At 53.3% G+C, this 23,903-nt stretch overlaps 1 protein-coding gene across 1 annotated transcript in view; it reads left to right on the forward strand.

Moving 5' to 3' along the window:
• The first annotated feature begins 372 nt into the window (after positions 1-372).
• Positions 373-23,903, forward strand: part of CRHR1 (corticotropin releasing hormone receptor 1) — a 27,698-nt gene continuing 4,167 nt past the window's right edge. Inside the window, exons 1-9 of the mRNA XM_009648141.2 lie at positions 373-447; positions 8,828-8,912; positions 18,372-18,491; positions 19,713-19,798; positions 20,873-20,979; positions 21,363-21,483; positions 21,752-21,905; positions 22,138-22,198; positions 23,063-23,135. Coding sequence (XP_009646436.1) covers positions 403-447; positions 8,828-8,912; positions 18,372-18,491; positions 19,713-19,798; positions 20,873-20,979; positions 21,363-21,483; positions 21,752-21,905; positions 22,138-22,198; positions 23,063-23,135 — 852 coding nt within the window. The 5' untranslated portion in view covers positions 373-402. The remainder of the gene's footprint in view (positions 448-8,827; positions 8,913-18,371; positions 18,492-19,712; positions 19,799-20,872; positions 20,980-21,362; positions 21,484-21,751; positions 21,906-22,137; positions 22,199-23,062; positions 23,136-23,903) is intronic.

A 23,903-nucleotide genomic window follows, 5' to 3' on the forward strand; every position in this document is an offset into this window, starting at 1 on the left:
TGCGAAAGATGCTGAGGAAGGGAAGGAGAAAGGAAAAAAAAATAAATAGAGTTGGAAGGCACTAGGGAGGTGGAGGAAGGAAAAGGGGAGGAGGAAGAGGAGGAGGGAGAGAAGGGGGGAGTGGGAGGCTGGTGAGGAGGGATGTAGCCCGTCGCCGGGCGAGCTGGAAGGGGGGAAGCCGAGGGCCGGCTCCGAGGGAGGTTCTAAAGGGCGAAGGGAGGGCGGCAGGAGCCGGCCCGCCGCCCGCCGCCCCCGCGGTCGCCCGAAAAAAGGCAGGAGCCGGCCCGCCGCCGGCAGCCCCGGCGCTCGCCCGGAGGATTTGCTCCCGGAGGATTTTGTCCCCAAGGGCAGAAGGAGCCAGCGGGAGCGGGGAGCGCTGCCAGCCATGCCCCGGGGTTAAGGATGGTGCCCAGCCTACGTCCTGCCCTCCTCCTCCTCCTCCTGCAGGTAAGATGCTTTTAAGTCTTCTTCTCCTAGAAGGGCCCTTCTGCCTTCCTCCCCATCGCCCCTCCGCACCCTGCACCGCTTGCTTTCTCCGCAGTGACTTTTCCATTGCTTTGAAGGAAGGGAAAAGTAAACGGGGAAACTGCTACACAAAGAGCCCCCAGGAGAATTCCTCCAGTTGAGGTACAGGGGCTTGGCAAGAGCTCACGATGCCCAAAAACCAGCAGGGAGAGGGCTGGAGTCAATGAAAGGATCATTATAGGTGGGGGGACACAGCCAGGTCCTCCTGAGCACAGCCCAGCAGCTCCCCGCCTCACACTTCCCAGTAAAACCAGCTGCCACCAGTTTCCCTTAGGCTGCTGGGAGGGGACGGCCACTCTGGGGGTGTGATGGATGGGGACAACACAAATGCAATGCCTCACTGTACCCCCCTTCATTGATTTCCTAAAGAAACCTCTCCTTTTCCCCCCACCCGCAAAGCACAAGACTTAATCTCTCTGAATTGCTCGCTGTGGAACTGTAGCCACTGCTAATTTTGCAGCTCTGCACAAGATGCAAATGCTTTGTCAGAAGCAATATTCCTCCTCCCCGAGGGCTCATCAAGAAAGGAAATGTTCCCAGCCCAAGGCATGTTTAAATCCTAAACCCTGGGGAAACGAGGAGATGAAAAGGTGTCCGGTGAAATCTTGAGTATTATTTGAAGAAACCTATGTAGGCAGTTAAACGAAATGATCAGGTTTTTGATTAAACCTCCGTGTCAAGAGGGCTAAAAGGAAAAAATTGCCTGGCTCGCTGCAAAATGCCGTCTCAGAGGCCCCGTTGCGACTGCAGAGTTAAAACGGCCAAAAAAGCGGCGGGTCAGCCCTCCCCGTCAGCACCGCTGTGGTTCGTACCCCGCGGGCTGGTTTCTCACCGTGCATCGCAGGTGGTAGGAGCAGGGAGGAGGTTTCAGCTGCACCTTTGGGATAGGAAAGTTCTCACCTAAGCAATAAGAAGAGCTGATAGGCGCCAGGCGACCTCCTTGCCAAGTTGGTGTTGCTTTTTAAAGCTCCTTTTCTGAGCAGCTGCTTTCTCCTATAACTGCACACCCCTAATCCTGTTTTATAGGAGTTCTTTTGCCGTTATATCCTCTGGTTCAGGTTTTGTTTGGTTCCAGTGTAAGAAATGAAGGTGAGACAGGGCAGGATCTCTTCCCTCCCACCCCAGGTCCCCTCTTGGCCAATATGTGGGGACACCGTTGTTGGCAAAGCCACAGACTCAGTGCAATAGGGGCAGGGTCTGAGATGGGGACAGCCAAGCAAACATGATAGCTCCTGATAGCTACTGTGTGAGCAAAAAGCGGCCAGAAAAAAAGCCCAAAGGTACTGAGACACAGCTCCCATCCTCTGCTAAACCTCCTCAGGCTCCAGGGTTTCCCTAGCTATCCCTAGGTATTCCCCAAGGACGGTCTCCTTGTGAAGACGGGGGAGCAAATCCTCAAAAAGCTTCCAGAGTTTGAGAGCAAAACCACCCCTGCACTGGGGCTGGGACCAGGAGGGGGTCACAAAACCCAGCCCAAGCAAAGAGAAGCCTCTCCCAGGCAGCTCCAACAAGAAACACCTGATATACAGAACACCCCTTTGCAGTAAAACTATCTATTTTTTCTTATAAATATATGCATTCAAAATTCCGACCTTTTTCCAGCACAATCCCAACCCTCTCCTGGGGACAGCATGGGCTAAAGGACGATGGAATTCCAGCCTTAGGCGAGCATGTCCCTGCAGCCAGGCAAACCCACAGCAGCGTCCAGCCTGCGAGCACACAGACCTGCAGCAGCCCAGCTCCCCTGCTTGGGCAAATTTCGCAGGCTGCAGATCCCTGGGCTGGCACAGCTAAGGTGTTCCCCATGCCTCAGGCCAGCAGCTCCAGTTTAGCATCAATTTGTCCACCTTGCCTTGCTGGGTAGATGTCCCTCAGGGGGTCGGACAGACAGACCAGGAGACAGGCAGCCAAACTTGCTGCAAAATGCTCTCTGGCACCCTGCAAGTCATTTAAACAAACTAAACAAGTGGTTAAAAAGAAACAGTTCCCCTGCAGCTCTGTCAGGAACTGATGACATTTCTGGGCCTGATAAAACTGTTTGCAAAAGCATTTTATGAAAAAAACAGAGTTTGATGCTGGGGGTGGGGTAGTTTCCCCTCTCCCTTGATCAGCTCCAGCAGCAGTAAGCCCAAAAACCAGCCCCCTACCCCTTCGCTGCTCGAATCCTTGCATAAGATGCGGAGCTGCAGTAGCAGGACATGCTGACCCCGGGGATCTCTTCCAGTCCTTGCTTTCCTTAAAAGCCAGAGTCGATTCAGTGTGTATGAAATCATCCCCGTGGTTTCGCAGCTCCAGTGAAGAAGTGAATGGAAATGGCACAGCCTGTTCCCAGAATAGCTGCTCCATCGCCATAGGATGAAGCTATAGAAATACAATGAGAACAGCCCGCACGGCCGGCTCAACCCTGCCCTGAAATACAGTCTGCTCACCAGAAATCCTGCACCGGGCTGGCGCAGAAGTTTGTTGTGAGCCACAAGCTCAACCTGAGGTCCAAGGCTGCAGCATTTAGAGAGGCTGCATCATTTTATCTTGGAGAACGGTATTTGGACCCAAGGGAAAGCACAAATCATTAGCATGGGGTTCCCTCAACAAACAGAGCCCAGGAGCTGTTGTCCAACGTTTGAGAGCTGTCACTCATGAGCGGGTGGCTCTTTCTGAAGACGATCTAACATACCCAGGGGCCCATCTGTTGTTTTTCCTTTTCTCCCTAACTGTATTTTGAGCTGATAGGAGAGACTCTCCTTCTCCGCAGAGTGTCCTGCTTTATCAATGAGTCACCCGCCCAGAAGCCATCGCCTCCGTTCAGATGGCAGAGGGCAAAGGGTGTTGGACTTTTGCAGATCATAGTCCCTCTTCCACCCTGAAATCCTCTACTATTCATCCTGGAAAGGCAATGGCATCTGCAGCTTTGGTGTGACCAAGCTTTCCCTAGCTGTGAATGCGGATAAACTGGAGGAAAATTGTAGGTGAATTAAGTGGTGGATGTTCAGGCCAGGGTACGACCCTAAAAAGGTGATGGGGGGCTTGGAGCAGCTGAGATGTGGGTCTTGGGAGGCAGCTGGAGAAAACAAATCTCCAAGCCCAAAATGCAGATATGTGTGAATGCACACGGGTCCCACGTGTACAATCTGCAGGAGAGTAAAATACAACCACCTTAGAAAAACATCCCTCCTGTGCGCTTGTGCCCATCACTCCAATCTTCCTCAGCAGCCTTTGCCCTGGCAAATCCAGGTGCCATAAGAGCCGCTTTGATCCATGCAGTGTCCCCTTCCCCAGCTTGTCTGTGCCTTTAGCTTCTGCTATCCCAATGCCATTATTTTTTTTTTCACCTGTCCCCAAACATCTATTCCCCTTTTTATAGATAAACGAAGTCAGAATTATTTATGGCAAGCAGCGAGACCAGACCGTAATCCAGGAAAACCTTTAATTGCTCATAAATCAGGTTTTACAGAGCATTCATTTAGCCCTGATTGATATTCTTTTGTTAGGGTCTGCATCCCGCATGCTCCAAGAGAGACTCCAAACAGAATACTCACACCAAATCCTGTCTACACATGATGGGGGCTGCCCCTCTAATATGGCTAAATTAATAAATTCACAGATTTTAATGCCAGATGGAGGCATTCTTGCTGCCTGCTCTTCTCCCCAAGTAACATCAGCCACAGCAAATCCCCCTGTGGTTCCTGCTTTGAGCCTTGGGCTGCTGCCTGCGCTTTGCCTCAATGCCTTGACACCAGCGGGGCTTCTGATGTGGCTTTGCATGAAAGCAAGTGAAGGAGCACCAGGGTGCTTGTTAATAAAGTGGGGGGCTCAGAGAAACCTTGAGCTCAGGGAGTGGGAAAGCAGGTCACCGTCAGGGCTAAGGCAAGGGCTTGGAGAGGGGTCTTTCATGGGCCAGATGCGCCCTGGGGGTTTCCTTCATGGCTTGAACTGCAGATGGGACTTTTCCAACTGAAAGCCCTCAAGGTGGACGCGGTAGGAGGCTCAGCAGCTGCAGAAGACAGTGCCTGGAAGTGAGAGGAGACAAGGGTAAAGAGATCCCCCACAGCGGAGTGAAGGCAGGGGACAGGGAGGGCTGGGCAGCAGGGGCTGGAGGCAACGTGGCCACTGCCAAGCCCATGTGAAGGGGCAGCTCTTTTGGTCAGGCTTTTCAAGGCCACCTCCAGCCCATGGCAACAGTGTTGGCAAGACATGCTGCTCTGAGCCCTCCCAACCTGCGCCACCGATGTTGCTCTGCTGTCCAAGGTTGGCATCCAGCTCCTTTAACTCTCACTGTGTTTAACACCCAAAGTCTGGCACATTTTTCCTGCAGGCTCGGGGCCAAGAGCAGGCTCGATCCCAGCCTGACACCCAGGGCAACCTCAGTAAAGGTCCCAGGCAGAGGGGATGTGCTCAGCCCTTCCCCTGCCCGTATGTCCCAGGAGCTCGTTATCCTTCCACATCAAGTGTCTCAGGGGGCAGCAAGCCCAGCCAAGGTGGGGAGCAGAACCAAGGGGTGAGAAAGGTCCCTACAGCAAGGACAACTCCAGAATGGCTACTGTTGGCCACGCCTCCCAGGGGGCTCTCAGTGGCTATCACCACCCGTCAGTCCCACTGACTTCTCCAGCTTCGTGCGAAGCCACCGGCTCCCCCCGCCTCGCTAATTAGGCTACGAGCCATCTATCTCGCTGCTCAGAACTGTCAGCCCTTCCTGCCACGCAGATCCGATCTTGTTTGAGGCAATAAGATATCAAGGGGGGACAAGCCTGTCTCTGGGTAGTCTGGGGCAGGGGGGTTGATGTTTGACTTGGATGTGAATGTATTAATTAGTATCTGTGGATTTCTTTGGAGAGGGAAAGCACTGCAGGGGGACTTTAATTCCTAATTGTTATTAATTGAATTTTGCTGCTGGGTCAATGGCAGGTCAGAGAGATTGATGCCATGTATATGTGTGTGTGTGTGTGTGTGTGTGTGTGTGTAATTTTGCTGCTCACACCCATACCAGCAGCGATACCCCCAGCCTCCTCATCCCAAAGAGCTGACACCACCTCAGCCCTCTGCACTGCGTCTCCTGGCCCAGGAGACCGGCCACCCTGTGCCCCCTGTGGGCTCCAAAAAACCAATCGGATCATGGCATCGCATCAGGACACGGCTGGTGGGTCCAGATAGGAGCAACCTGCTCCCCAGGGTGCAGCACAGCCTGAGCGACCTCAGTACTCAGGGCCTCAGTTTCCCTTCTGGGACAGCCTTGGCTCCATGGGTGGTGGGACGTCGACTGCAGCTGGTGTTTGCTGCGTGTGGGATGCAGTAAACGCTGGAGCAGCATCAGGTTTTGGTGTCTGAGCCATGCAGTGAGGACTGGAGGGGGACGGCTGATCCCACTGCAGAAACGAGGGGGCGAAAGGAAGGAGCACGCTGCTCCGTGAGGTCCCGGGCTAACCCAGTGCCATCGGCGTCTGCTGCGATGCCTCCCTGTGTGTAAAATGGAGACGTTAGCAGAGCCTGGAAGGGAGCTGGGTGGGTTCTGAGGCAACAGCGGTGGAGCCATTGGTGGCTCCTGATGGAAGAGAAGCTGCTGCCAGCCTGGGGGCCTCCCGGGGCCCCGTGCAGCTCCCAACAGAACCATCGTCCCCGTGGGAGCAACTCCCTGGGCTGACCGGGACCTCTGTGCAAAGCGGCTGCTTCTAGAAAAGCAGATTGCTTTCCTTTCCCTGTGCAGCTGAACGCTCAGCTGAAGCTCTCCAGGATTTTGGCAGTCTGAGAGAGGTCGCAGAGGAGTTCTTCACTGCAGAGCATGATTTGACGTAGCCTATGTCAAAGCAGGGCCGAAAGGGCAGACGGACACAGCCCCTCTCTGGCCTGAGCACGACCCACCGCCGTTTCGGGGCTGTTGAGGCATGCTTGGCTCCAGCCCGGCCAGGCTGGGACCTGCTGGGCACCATGTGGCATCTTACGGCAGCAATGCTCTGGCAGGCGAAGCTGTTCAAGGACGGAGCTTTGACCTAGTCTCTCCACAAAGCCTGGTGAGGGGTTAAAGTAACCCCCACAGGCCAAAACACAGACGAGAGCCCGACCATCAGGGTACCAGATCAGGATGCTCTTGGCTTGTGCAAATCCACCTGGAGCTGCCACCTTCCCCTTCAAGCTGGGGCTGACGGGAGTGGGGAAAACCCCTCTGCCTCTGTTGAGAGCATTGGCCACATTGCAGTGAGGCAAGGCTCAGAGCCTGGTGAAAAAGCTGTTAGGGTTTGCTGTGTTTTGGGGAACCTTTTTTTTTCCTTCTTTCTTCCTTCTGTAGTGGTTTCAGCTCATTTACAAAGCCTGTGAAGAGCTAGAGACTGCACTGCATCCATACCCCCCTCTAGCTGTAGCTTGGTCCATGTTGCTGCTGAGTGCCAAGACCTCTCCCTGTGCCTGGAAGGAGAACAGGCACTGCCAGGCTGGAGCAGGCTTCGATTAGGAGAAACATGTCCAATTAACACTTGAGAGCCTGTTCAGGTAGGCAAACCATCCTGGCCCCGTTGGGGAGGAACTCTTTTGTCCCAGATGCCCATGCAAAGAGCCACCGGCTCTGGCGGGCACCAGCTGCGGGCACCAATGCAGAGGGGAGCTGACCCTACAACACCCTGCTTACCCCACGTCTGGAGTTTGGGTGGTCTTAGCCTTTGGCAAAGAGACCCTGGAGGTGCCCGGCTCCTGCAGGACCAGCACAACGGGAGCCCCACACAGCACCCGCTCTCGGGGCAGAGTTTAGCTGCCGTATCCCCTGCACCATCTGGAGCAGTCATAACAAGGAAGCTATTCTCAGCTCCATTTGTACGTCTGCCTGACATCTCTCTTGCTGTCAAAACCAGCTTCCCAAGGCAGTAAATAGTTGTTTGGAAAAGAGCAAGTGGGTGCCGAGCTTGTCTCTGTGTCTGAATAAATCCTGCTAATGCTTTGGTAAGGTGCAGGGGATTGCTGGGTGTGCTAGCAAGAGCAGCCAGCATTTATATGGCTGAGAGGTCTCCTCCCTACCCAGAGCAGTTTTGCAGGTAAATGGCACTTGGGAAGGGAGCTGAGGCACTAGGGACCAGCCTGGCCAGTGGGGAGCACAGAGGTTGTTGTTCATTTTATTGGCTCAGCACAGGGCGGCGTCTGAGCCCACCGCCCCAGGGAGCTGGGAGCCCCCGTGCAAGCAGAGGAGGCTGCAGCCCTTCCTGCCTCCAGGCTCAGGTCTGCGTTTCCCAAGGGATCTGCATGTGCTCCTATTTCGGGGCACGGCTCTGCCGTTCAATCAGTCGGCAGCGAGCTTTCCTCCAAAGGGTTCAGTCAGTCCTTGCAGGGCAGGCTTGGGGTGAGAGAAGTGGAGTTATGCCTCATCCACCATCAACACCCATCCCTGGCGCAGCGGGGATGTCACCGTGTCACCCTCTCCAGGCTGGAGGAGAAAATGGGCAGCTGCTCTGGTAGAAACTTGTGTGTTTTGCAAAACAGCAGGTCCCCTCCTTCTTCCATCTGCCTCCCGGGTGAGCCTTGGGTCTAACGGCACCGTCCTCCTGCCGTCTTCCACTTCCAATTGCCTTCCCTGGGTTTAGTGTCCCCAAACTTCTGCAAAGACATCACAATTCGGAAGTAGCTTTTCCAAAATAGCTCCCCACATAAATGGAGTCAATGGTTTTCACTTCCAGCAGAGCTGCAGAACTGCCCGGGAGATGCTCTGGAGAAGGGATGGGATAGATCCTGGTCAATGCTTCCCAATGCAATAGGAATGGCAGTGCTTGCAAACAAGCCCTTCTCCCGAAAAAAGGCTTTAGCCAGACCCGGTTGACTGTGGATCAGATCTCCATAAGGACGTGTATTAACATCTTCCCACTGACAGCTTACAAGGCTGTGATTTTAATAAGGTATTGAAAATCTGAGCGTGGTGTCAGGCTCATCATGTTTCCCCTGCCTGCTCTCAGGATGCAAAGATGCTAAAACTATAAGTGTTGATTAAATTGCTAAATAGCAGAAGCTCTGTGGCCTGGCAGGGGCTGTGCAGGGCTGCGGTATGGTTTGCTGAGGGGGATATTTGGGGCAGGAGGGGATCGGTGGGTGGGAAACAGAGCAGAGAGCATCAGTCTCACAGCCCCAGACTGGATAAGCCCAGCTCCTCTGGGCTGGGAAACCTGTCCTGCAAATGGGTATGTGGCCATCATGCAGCTTTGGGGATGGCGCCCACCCAGACATGGACAAGCTCAGACCTGACCCGCTTGCTGCCGTGTCCAGGGTGGGCTCGGGGGCTGGGGAAGCAGCATATTGCCCGTATAACCTGCCTGTGGTCTGCTCTCTCCCTGTGCAGGCGTTTCTCCTCCGGGATAGCCCAGTTGCAGCCTCCATTCAAGAGCAGTACTGTGAGAGCCTGCCGCCTGTCACAAACCACACGGGTGAGTGTCCTGTGTCCCCAGCCCACTCTCGCCATCCCCAGGGGACCCCGGTGGCAGGGGTGGCTGGAAGAAGGGGTAGGGCGGTGTCTCTGGCCTGATCTGCAGCTGCCCAGCTCCTTTTCGGAGGGCAGTGGGACGTGCTGAGGCTGCGTCGAAACAGGTAGAAATGCAGAGCTCAGGAGAGCAAAAATAGAGAAAACAAATGTTGGGCTGGGCTCTAGGGGGAGGTGGGCAAAGAGACATCTGCCTGGCCCCTGCTCCCATGCTGCCATGCCCAGGGACACCAGGACCTTTGTCTCTTATGCCCATCCCCCCCATCATCCTCCTGCCCAGGGGTGACAACTGGAAACCACATCACCGGCGCAGCGTGGCCACCACGTGCTCAGGGCTTGGCCACCCTCCGTCCCCCAGAGCTCCTAGATGTGTGTCGTTAAGCACTTTGGGAGGCCACCAGCCACGAGGAGCTTCTGGGGATGTGGCCATGGCCAGGGCTGGCTCAGCCAAGCTGGGTGAGACCAGCAGGGCCATGGGCAGCTTACTCCTGCTCAACGCCCGTACACGGGTTTGCGCATCCAACCGGCTCAGGCCCAAGACGTGTTTGTGCCAAAACTGGCTTTTAGCCTATATCCGAGACGTGACTTGGATGTCACCTCAGCAGTGACAGGTCTGGTTCAGTGACAGGTTTTGGGGGAGGAAAGCTGGCTGAGGGAGAGGAGAGGAGCTCACAGGGACAAGGAGAAAAGTCCTCCCCAGCTCAGGGATGCTTCAGAGTTCATTTTCCCACGATTGAATGAAGACCAGAGCCGGCACCAAGCACTTGCCCGGCTTGCCCTGGTCCCTGCTGCTCAGAGCAGCTCTCTCCATCAGGGTGACGGATGGCCACAGAGGCCCGGCACGGACGGATGGCTGCTTGCCACCCGGCTCCCATTAACAGCAGCATTAAAAACTCCTTCTTAAAAAATTACAGCTTGGCACCGGCTGATTCCATGCCTGGCTGAGCCCAGGGCACCACAGCCCTGCAAGGAGCATCCCCAGAGCACCCTCAGCCTGGGAAAAGGAGGCAGAAAGCCAAGGGAAAGCAAGGCTGCCGGTCAAAATGGAAATGCCCGTGTGCCTCTGACCTGGGCACTGTGCAGACAAGAAACCTGGTGATCACTCACAAGCTTTGCTCCCTGAAGGCTTCATCACCCTGCTTAGCAAGGTGGTTGTCTTCAGCCATGTCAGGTGGTGATAAATGGCATTTGTTTTCTTCTTAATCATCTTCCCCGGTGCAACATGTGTCCAGCTCGGTGGGCTCAGTCCCGCAGAAGCACTGGCCAAGCACCGCAGGGGCTTTCTGTGATGCGCAGACCGGCCGGTGGCAGGAGCCAGGTGGCGGGCAGGTCCTGGAGCTCCTCCTGCCCAGCTCACGGCCTTTCCCACCCAGCGCTGGAATCTCCTGAACCCAGGAGAGAGGGCAGAGAGGGGGCAGAATTTCTGCCATGGCTTTGCTGACGGATGCGCCCTGCAATCGCCACCGCCCTCAAGCAGTGGGTGCTGCTTTCTGCGAGGATGGGGCTTTGCTCAGTAGGGATTTATTAGCATGAATCTAAGCAGGATTTAGTACACCTCAGTGCCCATCACTCTGGGACAGGGGAGAACATGCCAGGCTTCAGATCTGCAAAATCTCCAGTGCCTCCACACATCCGACCTGTCATCCCTGAATAACTCATTAATTTGGGATGGGGCTGGCACATGCGAGAGCCGCTTCCAGCTCGAGGAGTGGGCTTAGAACAAGATGTAGAGACAAAACTAATTGTCTGATGTCTGCTGCTTGGTAAGTGGAGCTCAGCGCCAGCCCTCGTCCTCAGGGTCCATTTGAGCCCTGCCTGATTCAGGCAGCGATTCCTAGGGAGGGATATTTACAAAACTTGTAACTTTGTTTTGAGGCTATTTAACATGGAGAGTTGTTAGGATGACGCTAATGAGAATTGCAGCGAGGCCATGAGACTTAATTTGTTAATGTCTGCGTAACCCTTGGGAAATGGCACATGCCGATAACACGAGCCCAGCGTGCGGCTCGGCAGGGCATCACTTGGATGCACGGAGGGGCCCTGCTGAGTGCCCACGTGCACATCCCTCCTCCGAAAAATAGCCCGGCATGGGCTCTCCTCCTCTCTCAGGTCACCAGTCCCTTCGTTATTTAATCTCACACTTTTTAATGAGGATGCATGGCTGGACAGTGATATCACCAGGGTGCCAGCACTCTCCGAGGCGCATGCACCAAGCTGGAAAGGTCTCTGCTCATGGCAGTGTGGTGGAGACAGACCAGGGTGATGCTCAGCAGGCTCACGGGGCGCAGGCATTGCAAGCAAACCCTCATTGCAAGGAGTGGAGCAGCTGAGCCCCACAGAGCCCCCTTCTCCTGCCCTCTTATCAGCATTGATTTACCCATCGTCCTCTAAGTACACTGTCCTCAACACAGGGCGATGTCCCTTGGCATTCAGGCTCCCTGCACAGGCGCGATGGTCCAACCTGATATTTTAGGTATGCATCAAAAATACCTCTCAGTGAGCCCCTGATGTTGGCCAGTGCCGGGACACACGGGCATCCACACGCTGTTAGCCACTCCATCAGAAAGGCGCTTTCCCTCAGCAGCAGTGAATATTTGTTCCTGCAGGCAGAAATCATGTCAGGCTGGACTTGAGTTTAACGTGGTGCATTAGGGAAGTCGGGTCAGCTGTACCCCCAAACATCTGGAAGCAACAAAATTCCCAGATTAGGCTTGAAAAGGAACGCAGCAAGGATCAGCATCCTTGTCCAGGGTGGATAGGTGCCTGTCCCAAGGGCTCCTAGCCTACAGATTGCCTCAGATTGTGAATGTGTCTTCCTGATGATTTCAGCTCCCCGGGGTCTGTGCGCAGCTGCTTCTCGCCTCGCCCTGCCACAAAGCCCGTCAGGGAGGGACAAGGTCATTCCACCCATTGGGACAAAGCATCCCCCTGCAGCTGCAGCACCGCTTCCCACTGTGGCACTTCCCAGGGGAAGGAAGAGGAAATCTGAGCAGATGGGAAAGTGTCTTCCTAGTTAATAAATGAGGCTTTTCCAAAGCAGCCCAGCAGAAAGCACTCGAGCGGAGCGAGCTCAGAGCGCTCACGGGGTTGTTTTGCCGTTCGTAGCATTCAAGCTTGGATCAGCCCAAGGAGCTGGCACCCAATTGCTAACAGCCCCGGCTGGTCCTGGCTGCACGATTCACTCCTTTAAGCTGTTAAATTATTATCACAATAAATTGTTATCCTCAACCCCGTGTGTGTGCTCAGGAGAGAGAGGGGAGCACAGCTGATTCCTTCCCAGGGAAGAAATGTTTCCTGCCACTGCGAGTTCACCTAAAGCAAGGGAGAATGACACCAAAGCTAGGCAGAACTGAATAGAAATGTCTTTATTTTATAACTGGAGGTTTTTTCGAGGAGGGGAAAGGGAGCGTGGCTTTGCATTTAAATAAAGCAAATCCAGTTGGTCCAGATATAGCAGAAGCCTGTGGCTGAGAAGCACGGGAGAGCAGCGGGCAATGAGACCATTTCCTTCGCAGACACTTTATCAGACAGGTTTGGAAACACATTTCACAGCAGGTGACAGTTTGACCAAAGAGACTTTCCACCCGCTCCAGCTCGGCTCCCCCAGCCGCCGTCGCTGCCCCGGCAGCCCCTTCTCCTGCCGCTGCTGTTTCATTCACTCCCGGACTCCCCCAGGGAGAGACTTGAATTGAAATTCATAAAGGTCAAATTAACAACATCGGCGCCTCTTTTCCCTTCAGCCTCGCTGGCATCTCTCCCACCAAGGCAGAAATACTAATGAAGGAGCTGAGCAGGGGCTAAAGAGGCAGCAATGAGTCCTGGCAGGGACTTAGCACCATGGGAGAGCAGTGATACTGGGGCAGGTTTGGGAACCGAAACATGTCAACTCACCTATATGTAAAATCACAGCATTTTAAGTGTATACAAGTATCGATAAAGCCATTCTGCTCCATCATCTAGGAAATTGGGATGTCGATAGAAACTTTCATATATTCATAGATTTTATTGTCGTGGAGGAGGGAAGGTGATGAGATTTTCTGGTCGGAAGGAGTGTCCTGGCACATCTCAGCGTGAGCGGCAGCTACAGCAGTTAAACTGCACTTTGGACTGGATGCCATAAAATTGTTGCCAGCTACTCTGTTCCGTCGTAGCCAAACTAGAAGCCTTTGCGAGGAAAACTCTGCCAGCGAGGGATCATGCTTCCTTTGCTCACCCACCAGCAAAGCCCAGCCAATACCAGGGAGTAAACCACTTGCTGCTTGGTAATGACACAACCCCAACCACTCTACGGGTTGTGTCAGGAGAACAAGATATGCCCCAAACCCAACCCTCTACATTATATATTCAATAAGTATATATGCCCCACAGAAGCTGTTTATGGATCCTTCTTAAGTGACGACATTGAGCAGATGCATCAAATACCAATGGCAGAAGTTAGGTTTGATGCCTCCTATTTATTCTTCCCCAGAATAGCTGCAAAGACCCAAGGGGACAGTCAATGACGGTGGATAACAACAAGACGAAAATTCATTACAAAGACGCTTTGCTCTCATAACACTTAATTAGCCGGTGTAATTATTTTACATTGAGGATCACAGCACTTGAATGCCTGGGAGCGTCGCTGGGATTTTTTAAGGACTGGACTCCTACAATGATAAATAGAAACACGAATGCCACCGAAAGCAGTGCTGGAGGTAGGGTGTGAGCAAGGATCTAAGTATTTTGAGACAACCACAGCTGCTCCCAGCCATACTGAGCATCCAACCCTGACTCAGAGGGAAGGCAAGCAGCCCTACCACCCCAGTTTCAACCTTGTGTTAACATAAATTGTCCCCAATGCCATTTCCCTCAATGCCTCAAAGTGTTACTTAAGCATTTAGCACCTGAGTGGCTCCGCAGCTGGAATCAAGCCACCCCTCCTTGGCACATCAGTGCCTTGGAATAAGAGCATCCCCCTCAAGGCCCTTGCTTTGGGGCAAAAAAGTGTGAAATGGCTCCTTCTGCTCCACCAGTACAGTGGAGCCACCGGGGGGAACAAACAACCTTTTGCGTGCTGGCTGCAGCAAGTGTCTTTTGATTAAATGTGGAGATGAAGCCCTGATTACCAAATGCAAATGCTGCAGCAGGCACAGGCTCCAGGAGCCAGAGGCTCAAGAGGCTGCTCAAGAGGCAGCAGAGCAATGCAGTCACCAGGGACATCAGGGATGGACGGAGATAATCGTGGTTGAGTAAGAGCTCAGGACAGGCAGAGATATGAGCTAACACCTTCCAGCTCTTACTCAGCCTCCTGAGACACCTTAGATAAATAACCCCATCACTCCCAACCACAGGAATGAGCCTGTGATTCAGATTTCCATCGTCTCTCCCAGCCCCTTTGCATTGCACAAGGGTGAGGGAGGCTTTGCCCTCCCAGCAGCCATAGTGTGGCTGGGGGCACAGCAGCAAGCCAGGACGCTGCGCTGGTGCATAGCTTTGCCCGGTGTGAGACAAGGACATGTTTACCAGCACCGTTATATCAGCACAACCTTTGCTTTAGTCCTCTTCATACTGTCCTAGCAATGATTTGATGGTACAATAACACTTCAGACTTCCTGGAGTCAGCTGAAGAGCACCATGGCCACACGTCTGGTGGTGCTGGCCCAGAATAAACATGCTCCATCCTCTTTAAATTTACTCAAAATCTTTTGGCATATCAGCTGGGACTGGAGAGCTTTACCCTGCCAGGCTTTGCATGGCTGAGTGGCTTCAGCTTGGAGCCATCTCCGCGGCCTCTGAGAGCGGTGGGACCAGGCTGGAGAAGGGTGGTTTATATAAACAGGAGGGATATTGCTAGAGTTATCCTGAGACAGTTATTGTGACTTACTTGTCTCAGTATAAGTCCCTGGACAGGCACTTTTTTCCCTCCAGAAGAAAGGAAATGCTTTATATTGCTTCAGAGCAGCACAACCCAAAGGAAAAAGGGTGAGAAGGGATTTGAGTGACTTGCCCTGTGCCACATTCCCGTTCTCAAAGCAGGAGCAGCTCCTTCCTACCCGCAACGCCGTGTTTCTGTGTGGGAAGAAGCCAGATCAGGGGGATTGGGGGCAGGTAGGAAATTCATTGACCTTTCTTGCTGTAAAGCTGCAAAAACCAAAACTGTCTGTGCAGCCAACGGTGCTGAGAAAGCTGGAGCAGATGTCTGCAGAACCTGGGAGAATAATCCCCCTGCAAATATGGATGGGCCACAAAGCAGATATGAAAGCATTTAGCACTGATACATATCATTTCCATGCTAAACAGTGCTCTAAATGCTGGGAGCCATGTGCCGCTGGGGAGCAGCTGGAGCAGAGGGTCCTGCTGGGCAAACAGGACCTCACAGCCCTCACTGCACTCTTCGCCTTCGCTGTTTTACTTAACCCTTCCCCAGCGGGAGATTTTTTTTTTTTTTCTTCCCTATATGCTGGAGAGAGCGGGAAGAGCAGCAGCTGCAAAATTTCTGCAGCTTTTCTTCATCAAGCATTTCTCAGTAGGAGCCCGGGAAAAATATGACAGCCACCCACTGGATCAAAAACTGGTGGGACAGACCTCAAAATGCTGCCTACAGCAGTGCTGGGGTAAAGCCTACGGTGCACAGGGGGACATCCCAGGAGCCTCCTACAGCCTGGCCTCTGCCCACCCACACCCAAGTTCCGCCTCGCCCCACGTCCCTGCCATGGTGGGACTGCAAGGCCCATCCACTCGTTTTGTCATCTGGTGGGTGTCCATATTTAGTGGGAACGCCAAGCAGCATTAAATCAAGTGCCTTGGAAAAACATGGAGATATTAAATCCAGGCTTGAGCAGACGTATAAGGGAACAATGCCACCTTTGTCCAACCACATCATTTCCACGAATCTATCTTGGGTTTGGTTTCTAATGGCATCACTGTGGTTTTGTTTTACTGATGGGAGAGTACCATTGCTGCCGCTCTCCAGCTCTGCTGACTTTTAATTACTGAGTTTTCCTGCGTGTCCTCCCCAAGCAACCTGCATCTGTGCCCCAGCACAGCCCCTGGGATGCAGGAGGGAAACTGAGGCAGGAGGGGACAGGGAGAAAATGGAGTTTGTGCTCAGCCCCACCGGTCACAGGAGCGTTTTCAATGACTGCATGAGCTGCCCTGGGCATTAGCACTGTGCAAGCCCCATTTTTCTGTGCTGAGTTATTCCAGCTGAAGCTTTTCCTATTCAAGCAGCTTCTCACCCAGGTGGATTCCCAGGTGGCCAACAGGGACAGCACTTGCAATTTAACTTTGTCCTTAGCTGAAGCAATTACCAGTTGTCTTTTTTTTCTACTTGGATGAATATTATAATAAAACTTTAAATGGGGGCTTCGCTTTCTGTGACCCTCTATTTCTCTGTCAAATTTGGGTCAAAACAACTAAAGAGCTCAACAAATGCTAATGGATGCAGATAAGCACAAATGCACACACTGCACGTGCTTAAATGCACCTTGTTTCCCAAGAAATACAGGCTTAAAACAGTTAACTTAAAGTGAAGGTTGCTGCAGCAACCATGCACATTAGCAAAGCTAAAAGCAAAGGTCACTGTTAAAATTAATTTCTCACTAGAAGCTATGGAAGGCAGAAGGTAACGCTCACCATGGTCTGATGCTTCCCCAGCTCACAGCCTTGGAAGTTGTTTTCCCTAGCAAAGAAGTTTGATGAAAACTCTCCTTTCCTTTGCTCTGAAAATTTGCTCTGAGAACATCCCAAGAAACCAAGGAGCCAATTTTTCAGATAATCAATGAAAATAAATATTTACCCAGAAAAACCTCCATCGTATTAATAATGCAGTATTTTTGGGTTTTTTGTTCGGTCACTCTTTAGCCAGCTCTATCCGCAGGAATTTTCGGGAATGGCATTCAAATAACAAGCATCGAGTCCGGGTGGAGAGGAAGCGCAGTGTTCTTGCACCCGGAGAGCTGTGAATTGGGGTGGTTTGTCTTAGGAAATGGCAATCATAGAATCATAGAATCCCAGGTTGGAAGAGACCTCAAGGATCATCTGGTCCAACCCTTCTAGGCAAGAGCACAGCCTAGACAAGATGGCCCAGCACCCTGTCCAGCTGCATCTTAAAAGTATCCAGTGTCCATTTCAGATATTATCTGGAACATGACCAGGCCAAAAAATGCTTGAACAGCCTACTTAATCCCTTGGGCTAACGAAGCTGCTCTGAAGGCTCAAGGATGCAACTTCTGCTCTAAGATGATCACCAAAATGTAACCAACCTGAAGAACTGATTTATTTTTTTTTTTAAAAATGAAGATAGCACCACATGCCATTCACCACTTGCATTCAAGACACATCTCCAGCCATATTAGGGCCCCCTGTGATACAAACGCACAGCAGAGCCAGGCTACGGAAACTTCAGCTCCTGGTGGAAAACAGCAAGAGACGGGGGAGGACAGAATAATCCCTAGCCCAAATTAGAGCAGCCACTGGACTGCTGTACGACAGTTAAGACACACCTCAAGAGCTGCTCGGCCTTTCCAGGCTTGCCAGAATGCTGCCATGCCCACCCCTGCACCCGCAGCACACACATCTCCAGTACCCAGGGGTGCTTTGCACTGAACTCTGCCCCTTCCATGGTCTGCTGCCCATCCATCTGCTGGGTGTCAAGGACTGTATTATATGGATATTACAGCCATTGTGCTTCCTACCTCACTTTGAGATGTAGCTGGGATATATTTAGCTACAGTACATGTTGTTCTAAATATACACAAATTATATATAAAAAAGCCTGCAATCTGGCCTACCTAATGCCTACGTTAGCACACTTGTGTAGCTGGGAAAAGCACACAAGGACTGCTTGAAATCTGAAATAGCAGCAGCAGACTTGGAGTTTTCTTCCCAGGAAAGGCTGAAAGAGACTAACGGGAATGGCTAGGAAGGAGATCGTACAGCCAGGAGGTGTGAGAGGGTTGGAGGGGCTCTGAGGAACGTCCCACCAGCACCAGGCTGGAGCCACCACTGGGAAAGAGAAAATCTGGCTTATTGCTGGCTGTTGCGGAGCTGGATGCCAAAGTCACGGTTGAGGAAAGGAGCAGGGCTGGAAGACCAGTGCCAGGGAACCCCAAGCTGACTTGGGAAGCCAGGTCAGAAGACCAGGCTTATGCCAGAACTAGGCTTAACCCAGGTGCTTGGACAGGACCAGGGCAACAGTCATGGCCAGGATGGATCAACCAGCCATTGGGGAGTTTTGGCACAAATCCCGTTTGGCATCTGCCTGTTGAGAATGAGGCTCTTCTGGGAGATGAGCTTGCAGCAACCCATCGGCTCAGCCAGGATGGCAGCCCCCGCTCTCTGGGCAAACCTTGGCACTTCAACAGCCTGAAGGTGGCACACAGTGGCCCACAGACCTCCACTAACCCACTACCCTTTTTCCTCACAGGTCCCCAGTGCAACGCCTCAGTAGACCTGATCGGCACGTGTTGGCCCCGGAGTGCGGTGGGACTGCTGGTAGCTCGCCCCTGCCCCGAATATTTCTACGGCGTGCGGTACAACACCACGAGTAAGATGAACAGAATGGTGGGGACATGGTGGATGAGGGATGGGGGAGTTCAGAGAGCCACGTGCATCAGGGGCTGCGGGGGCACAAGTGACAATGCATCTCTGGGTATAGAGCTCGTTGGGGTTCTCTGTGCATCAACCAAAAAAGAAAAGCCTTCACATCCCAGATTTCAGGGAAAGTGGTTTCACAGCAGCAGGTCCTCCTGGACGTGCCCCTGTTAAGGGGGAGAGGGCTGGTGTCCCCATCTTGGGGACGGGGGAAGGGCAGTGACCTGCTCTGCTGTTCGAGGTGGCACGGAGGTCTGCAACTCCCAGCTGAGCAAGGATGGGGGGACCTTGCGGCTCATCGCCTCCCGGCACGGGTGACTGCGCTGTCACTGCCAATGAAGTGCTGGGAGCAGGGGACAAAGTAAAGGCACTTGAAACATGCCCAGAGCCATTCCTAAGCACCCAGTTGAGTTTCTGACCACCCAAGTGCTGCTTTTGATGAAAGAAACATCTTGCTTCCCACAGAAAACATTCATTTTTCCATCCCACATGTTTTTGCAGCAGCGGAAGATCACACGCATACGATTCCTGCTCTGTGGTGCCTCTCATGCCACTGCAGGAGTCTCTTTGCATTAATGCGTACTTGTGCCTGCCTAAGAGCCATTCCCATCCCTGTCCCATCCCATCACCCTGATGAAGCTCATGGATTTTCCTGTTAATAGCAGAAGCCCAGCATCACCCCAGTGCTGGCATCACCCTAGCACTGACGCTAATCGGAGATTGCTCCAGGGCTGTCGTGGCCATTCCTTCCCAATTAGCCTTGCCACTCACTCTCCTTGCTGGGAGGTGAAAAAAAGCTCCTAATGCAGGGAGAGAAGTGAAAATTTCTCACTGCCGTTGCAGCAGGATGGCATGCGATCGCTCGAGCAAACGGCACAGAGGGGAAAAGGAGTAAAATTCCACTGCTCCCGCTGCATCTCGGTGGTGGGAGTCATCGGGGTCCCCAGAGGTGAGGGGCAGAGCTGGTGCAGACCCAAAGCCATTCGGTGGGTCTGAAATATTTCGGGAGTTTTGGTCCTGCAATTGCAACCAAGGCAGCATCTGTGCTGGCTTCAAAGCAGAAGATGCCACTGGCCTGATGCCATCCCCCCTGCATCAGTGACGATCATCAGGTCACATCTCTGTGTCCATCCCCACGCACCATTAACTCTTCGACGTGCGCCCTCTCTTTCAGATAATGGTTACAGGGAATGCCTCGCTAACGGGAGCTGGGCAGCGCGGGTCAACTATTCCCAGTGCCAGGAGATCCTCAGTGAAGAGGTAGGACCTTGGTAGCCCCTCAGCTGGGCTCTGGGCAGGAAGGTGAGGGACAGAAAATGAGGGTTTGAAGGGGCAACAGCATCCAGGTCGGGAATGGCCCAAGCGAGCTGTGGGCTGGGCATGCAGCAGCACCCCAGATATAGGGTTGCATGCAGCATATATGACCCCCTTTTTGATTTGCATTTTCATTCCCTGCCAAAAATAAAGCCATGCCTGTTTCCTTCCTTATTAAAAATCCAAGAGGATTTGCAGTGTGAGGTCTCCGTGCCCCAGGGCAGCTGGATGCAGACCAGCATGGCCTCCAGCCCCAGCCACCACCCTCCAGCTCCCTCCTGACACAAACACTCAGTGCAAACCCCATCCTTTTCCCCTGGAAATGTAAGAAAGGAGATCTTTAGGAAGTGGAAAGGGATTAAAAAATGGGAACCAAGAATTACAAGCCCCCGCATAGGTCAAGCCACCCCTCAGCAGAGACACAGGCAGTTCACATGCAGCTGATACCACCTCTGGTATTTAAGATGCTGATATCTCTTGCAGGAATGGTTTTCTCACTCAGTTAATTGCAGTTGGATGAGTGCCTAACAGGAGGCGTGATCAATTAATTTAATTATCACTCACACTTCCCTGAGATCCCCTGCTCCCTCTACCCAAATTCATCCCAGCCTCTCAGCTGCCCCCAGGGCAATGGGGAATGAACTGAGACATCAGATGGCACAGCTGGGCTGAATTACAGCAGGATTTCCCCAGGCGATGGGTTGGGGATGTCCCAGCACTGGGCAGGGGTGATGTAGGGGCAGCAACCATGAGCTGCCCTGGGATGGGTAGGATGTGGAACACCAGAGCCCTTTGCAGGGCCAGGCTGGTGCCTATTCTGTCCATGTTAGCCCCATTCAACCCCAGCCATGTGCCCTTCCAGTCCCATCTCCCTCATCCTGCACCGGGTGAACTTCAGTTGCTTTTTGAAAAGGGGCCCAAAATTTGCGGCGCAGTGCTCGGAGGTGATGTGGTGCAGGAGGTGGGTTTGTGGGGGTACCTGGGGCTGCTGCTGATCCCCTCCCCATCTGCCCCCGCCAGAAGAAGAGCAAGCTGCACTACCACATCGCTGTCATCATCAACTACCTGGGGCACTGTGTCTCGCTGGGGGCCCTCCTCGTGGCCTTCGTCCTCTTCATGCGCCTGCGGTGAGTGCCCTGAGCCACTGCTGTGCTCCTGCCAGGGGGACGAGCCCAAGGAGGTCACCCCATGGCCCCAGGCTGGGGACACACCCAGCCCCTGTGCTTTACCTTATCTTCCCCCGTGGCCATTGCTCTCCAGTCTGAGGGTATCATGCCTACCTCAGGGTTATTTTCCTCCTGCTGCTTTTTTAAAGCACTGGGTTATGGAGGCAGAGGGTCCTCCTTGGTGCCTTCCACCTCCTGGCCTTGGTCCTGCCCACCTCACCCAGGGCATGGCCCTAGCAGCTTGCCCTTGGGGTCCCAACAAAGATATTCAGCTCCCCAAACAGCCCTGTCTCCCAGCTCACACATGGCCAGCCTCCAGACTCTGATGGTCCCTTCTTCTCCAGGAGCATCCGGTGCCTGAGGAACATCATCCACTGGAACCTGATCACAGCCTTCATCCTACGCAATGCCACATGGTTTGTGGTGCAGCTCACAATGAACCCAGAGGTGCACGAGAGCAATGTGGTAGGTGCAGCTCTGCCAGGCAGCTGGCCCATGCCTGGCCCGGAGTGGCCGGGTTGTGCGGGGAGCTTGAGAATCCTAGATATGAAGCCATTAAAGAAGCTGAGGGCCCAAATAGGGCTGCCTGGTGGCTGGTGGACAACCCAGGCTTATGAGAAACGTGGGTCCAGTTGCTTTGCTGAGGTCTGTGTTGCTCTGTGCATCAGTTTCAGCACCATAACACGGAGCTCTGCTCTTCACCCCCCATGTCTCCTCCTAACCCCCTCGGCAGATTTGGTGCCGCTTGGTCACTGCCGCCTACAATTACTTCCACGTCACCAACTTTTTCTGGATGTTCGGCGAGGGCTGCTACCTGCACACAGCCATCGTGCTCACCTACTCCACAGACAAGCTCCGCAAGTGGATGTTCATCTGCATTGGCTGGTGTAAGTACCAGGATTTCCCCTTCACCCACTGGGTACCCAGGCTGTAGTGATGGGTGATGCCCACCTCCATCCCCTGCTCCAGCCCTTCTTGCACCCAAATAGCTGCAAAAAGGCTGCCAGGAGCAGGGGGATGGCATTTGCAGTGGTTTGCCCTGTATGAGAAAATCCCTGTTATGGCATAATTTTGTGGCAACGTTGCACCCCTGAGACTCATCTGTGTGTTCACCTGCAGGTATCCCCTTTCCCATCATCGTCGCCTGGGCCATCGGGAAGCTGTACTACGACAACGAGAAGTGAGCCGGATTGCTCTCATTCCCCATTCTCCTTTCTATCCCAATTCCCCAGGGATCAGTTGTGCCAGGGGCTGTGGCAGGCTCGGATCCTGCCTGGACAGGGTACATGGAAAAGGCAGGAGGGAAAAAAAGATAATATTCTCCCATTCTTTCTTTTATCCCACCTTTAGGCTTTCTGCTGCATGAGCCCTGCCCGCAGCCGCCTGCTGCTCCGTTTTTCTCTTCAAAGGGCAAATGAGATTTATTTTTTTTTAAGGGGGAAAAGGTGAGGTTAAGCCAGAGCTCCTACAATGTGTTTGCTAAATGGAGCTGGGATTTAATCTACCAGCAGAGATATAAGCTACCACCGCCTGAGCCATTTTCACGGGGACTTGCTAATCGAAGACTTAGCAGGCACCCGAGAGTTCATCACACGGACTGGGAAGTTAAAAAGAGCCCGTTCAGATGAACGGCAGCTGGTCTTGGATTTTGGCGCTGGTTTTGTCCCCTGACTGCAGCATCCCTGTGCTACGTGCAGGCACAGCAGGGATTTAACAAAACCCAACGAGGTGCTCCCAGGACACGAAACACCACGGGGTCTGCTGGGGACAGAGCCAAGCCGGCCCTGTGTGTGTGTGTAAGATTGTCCCTGCTTGTCCCACATCCGTATGGGGCCCATGACCACCCCCACAAGCCCCCATGCACCTCCATATACCAGGTTCCCAGGTTCCATAGTGGCTGCAGCAGTTTAAGTTGTAGTGCTGTCACCCTACAGACAGTCACTCACGGAGATTGTGCGAGGACAGGAATAAATCCAGGTCACTCACACTGCAGGCTTGTCCCCAACACCACATCTCCCTGACACCGCTTGTCCTTGCCTTGCAGGTGCTGGTTTGGGAAGCGAGCGGGGGTTTACACTGACTACATTTACCAAGGGCCCATGATCTTGGTGCTTCTGGTAAGAGCAAAGCAACCTGGCTTGCTAAATAGAGGGTCCTTGCCGTCTGCTGGTGGGATAAGGCTGTTCCTGAGCAGGGTCTTACCCCTTTCTTCGGCATCGCCCCACTGCAGCAATGCCGCTCACCCGCCCAGCTCCCTGCACCCAAACTGTACCTTGAGCAAATTTTGGCACCTAACCCACAATGAGAAATAGCATGCACGGATCCTGCTGGCTGGGGATGGGCTAGAAAGGGAGCCTGGGGACCTCATTCCAGTAGGGATGCTCCCACCGGCAGACTTCCCCAGGCATCAGTGAGCCCCTCCATCCCTGCCCTGGCACTATTTGGGTGCAGGTGGGTGCTTTGCCAAGCATTCGCAACAGCTTGGGGACCTCAGCCCCATTCCCTGATCCACATCATTTTGCTCCTGGCCCTTGGCTGAGCTGTGATGCTTGAACCAGGGATCATACGGACCATAATTTGCTGGGACTTTGCCCTTTTGGGAAGGGACAAAGAGGGGCAGAGGTGGAAAGTCACAAGCAGCAGTGCCAGGGTCCAACCCGTGTTTGTAGGGGGAAAACTGTGCCCAGGATCCCACAGCTTTTCCTCCTTCCAGAAGGAAACCAGAGGGAGTACTAATCACCAGCACCAACCAGCTTCACTGAATAATTGAGCCTGCTTCTCATTTCCCAGCCCATCAGGTAGCCAGGCCACTTCTGATTTGTATCAATTGTACTCAGCTCCCAGTGCTGCCTTCCCGTGCCCTCATTAGCCATTCTGCAGCCTGC

Source organism: Egretta garzetta, unplaced genomic scaffold (assembly GCF_000687185.1).
Source record: "Egretta garzetta isolate BGI_Z169 unplaced genomic scaffold, ASM68718v1 scaffold100, whole genome shotgun sequence".
In the NCBI taxonomy this organism is placed as follows: domain Eukaryota; kingdom Metazoa; phylum Chordata; class Aves; order Pelecaniformes; family Ardeidae; genus Egretta; species Egretta garzetta.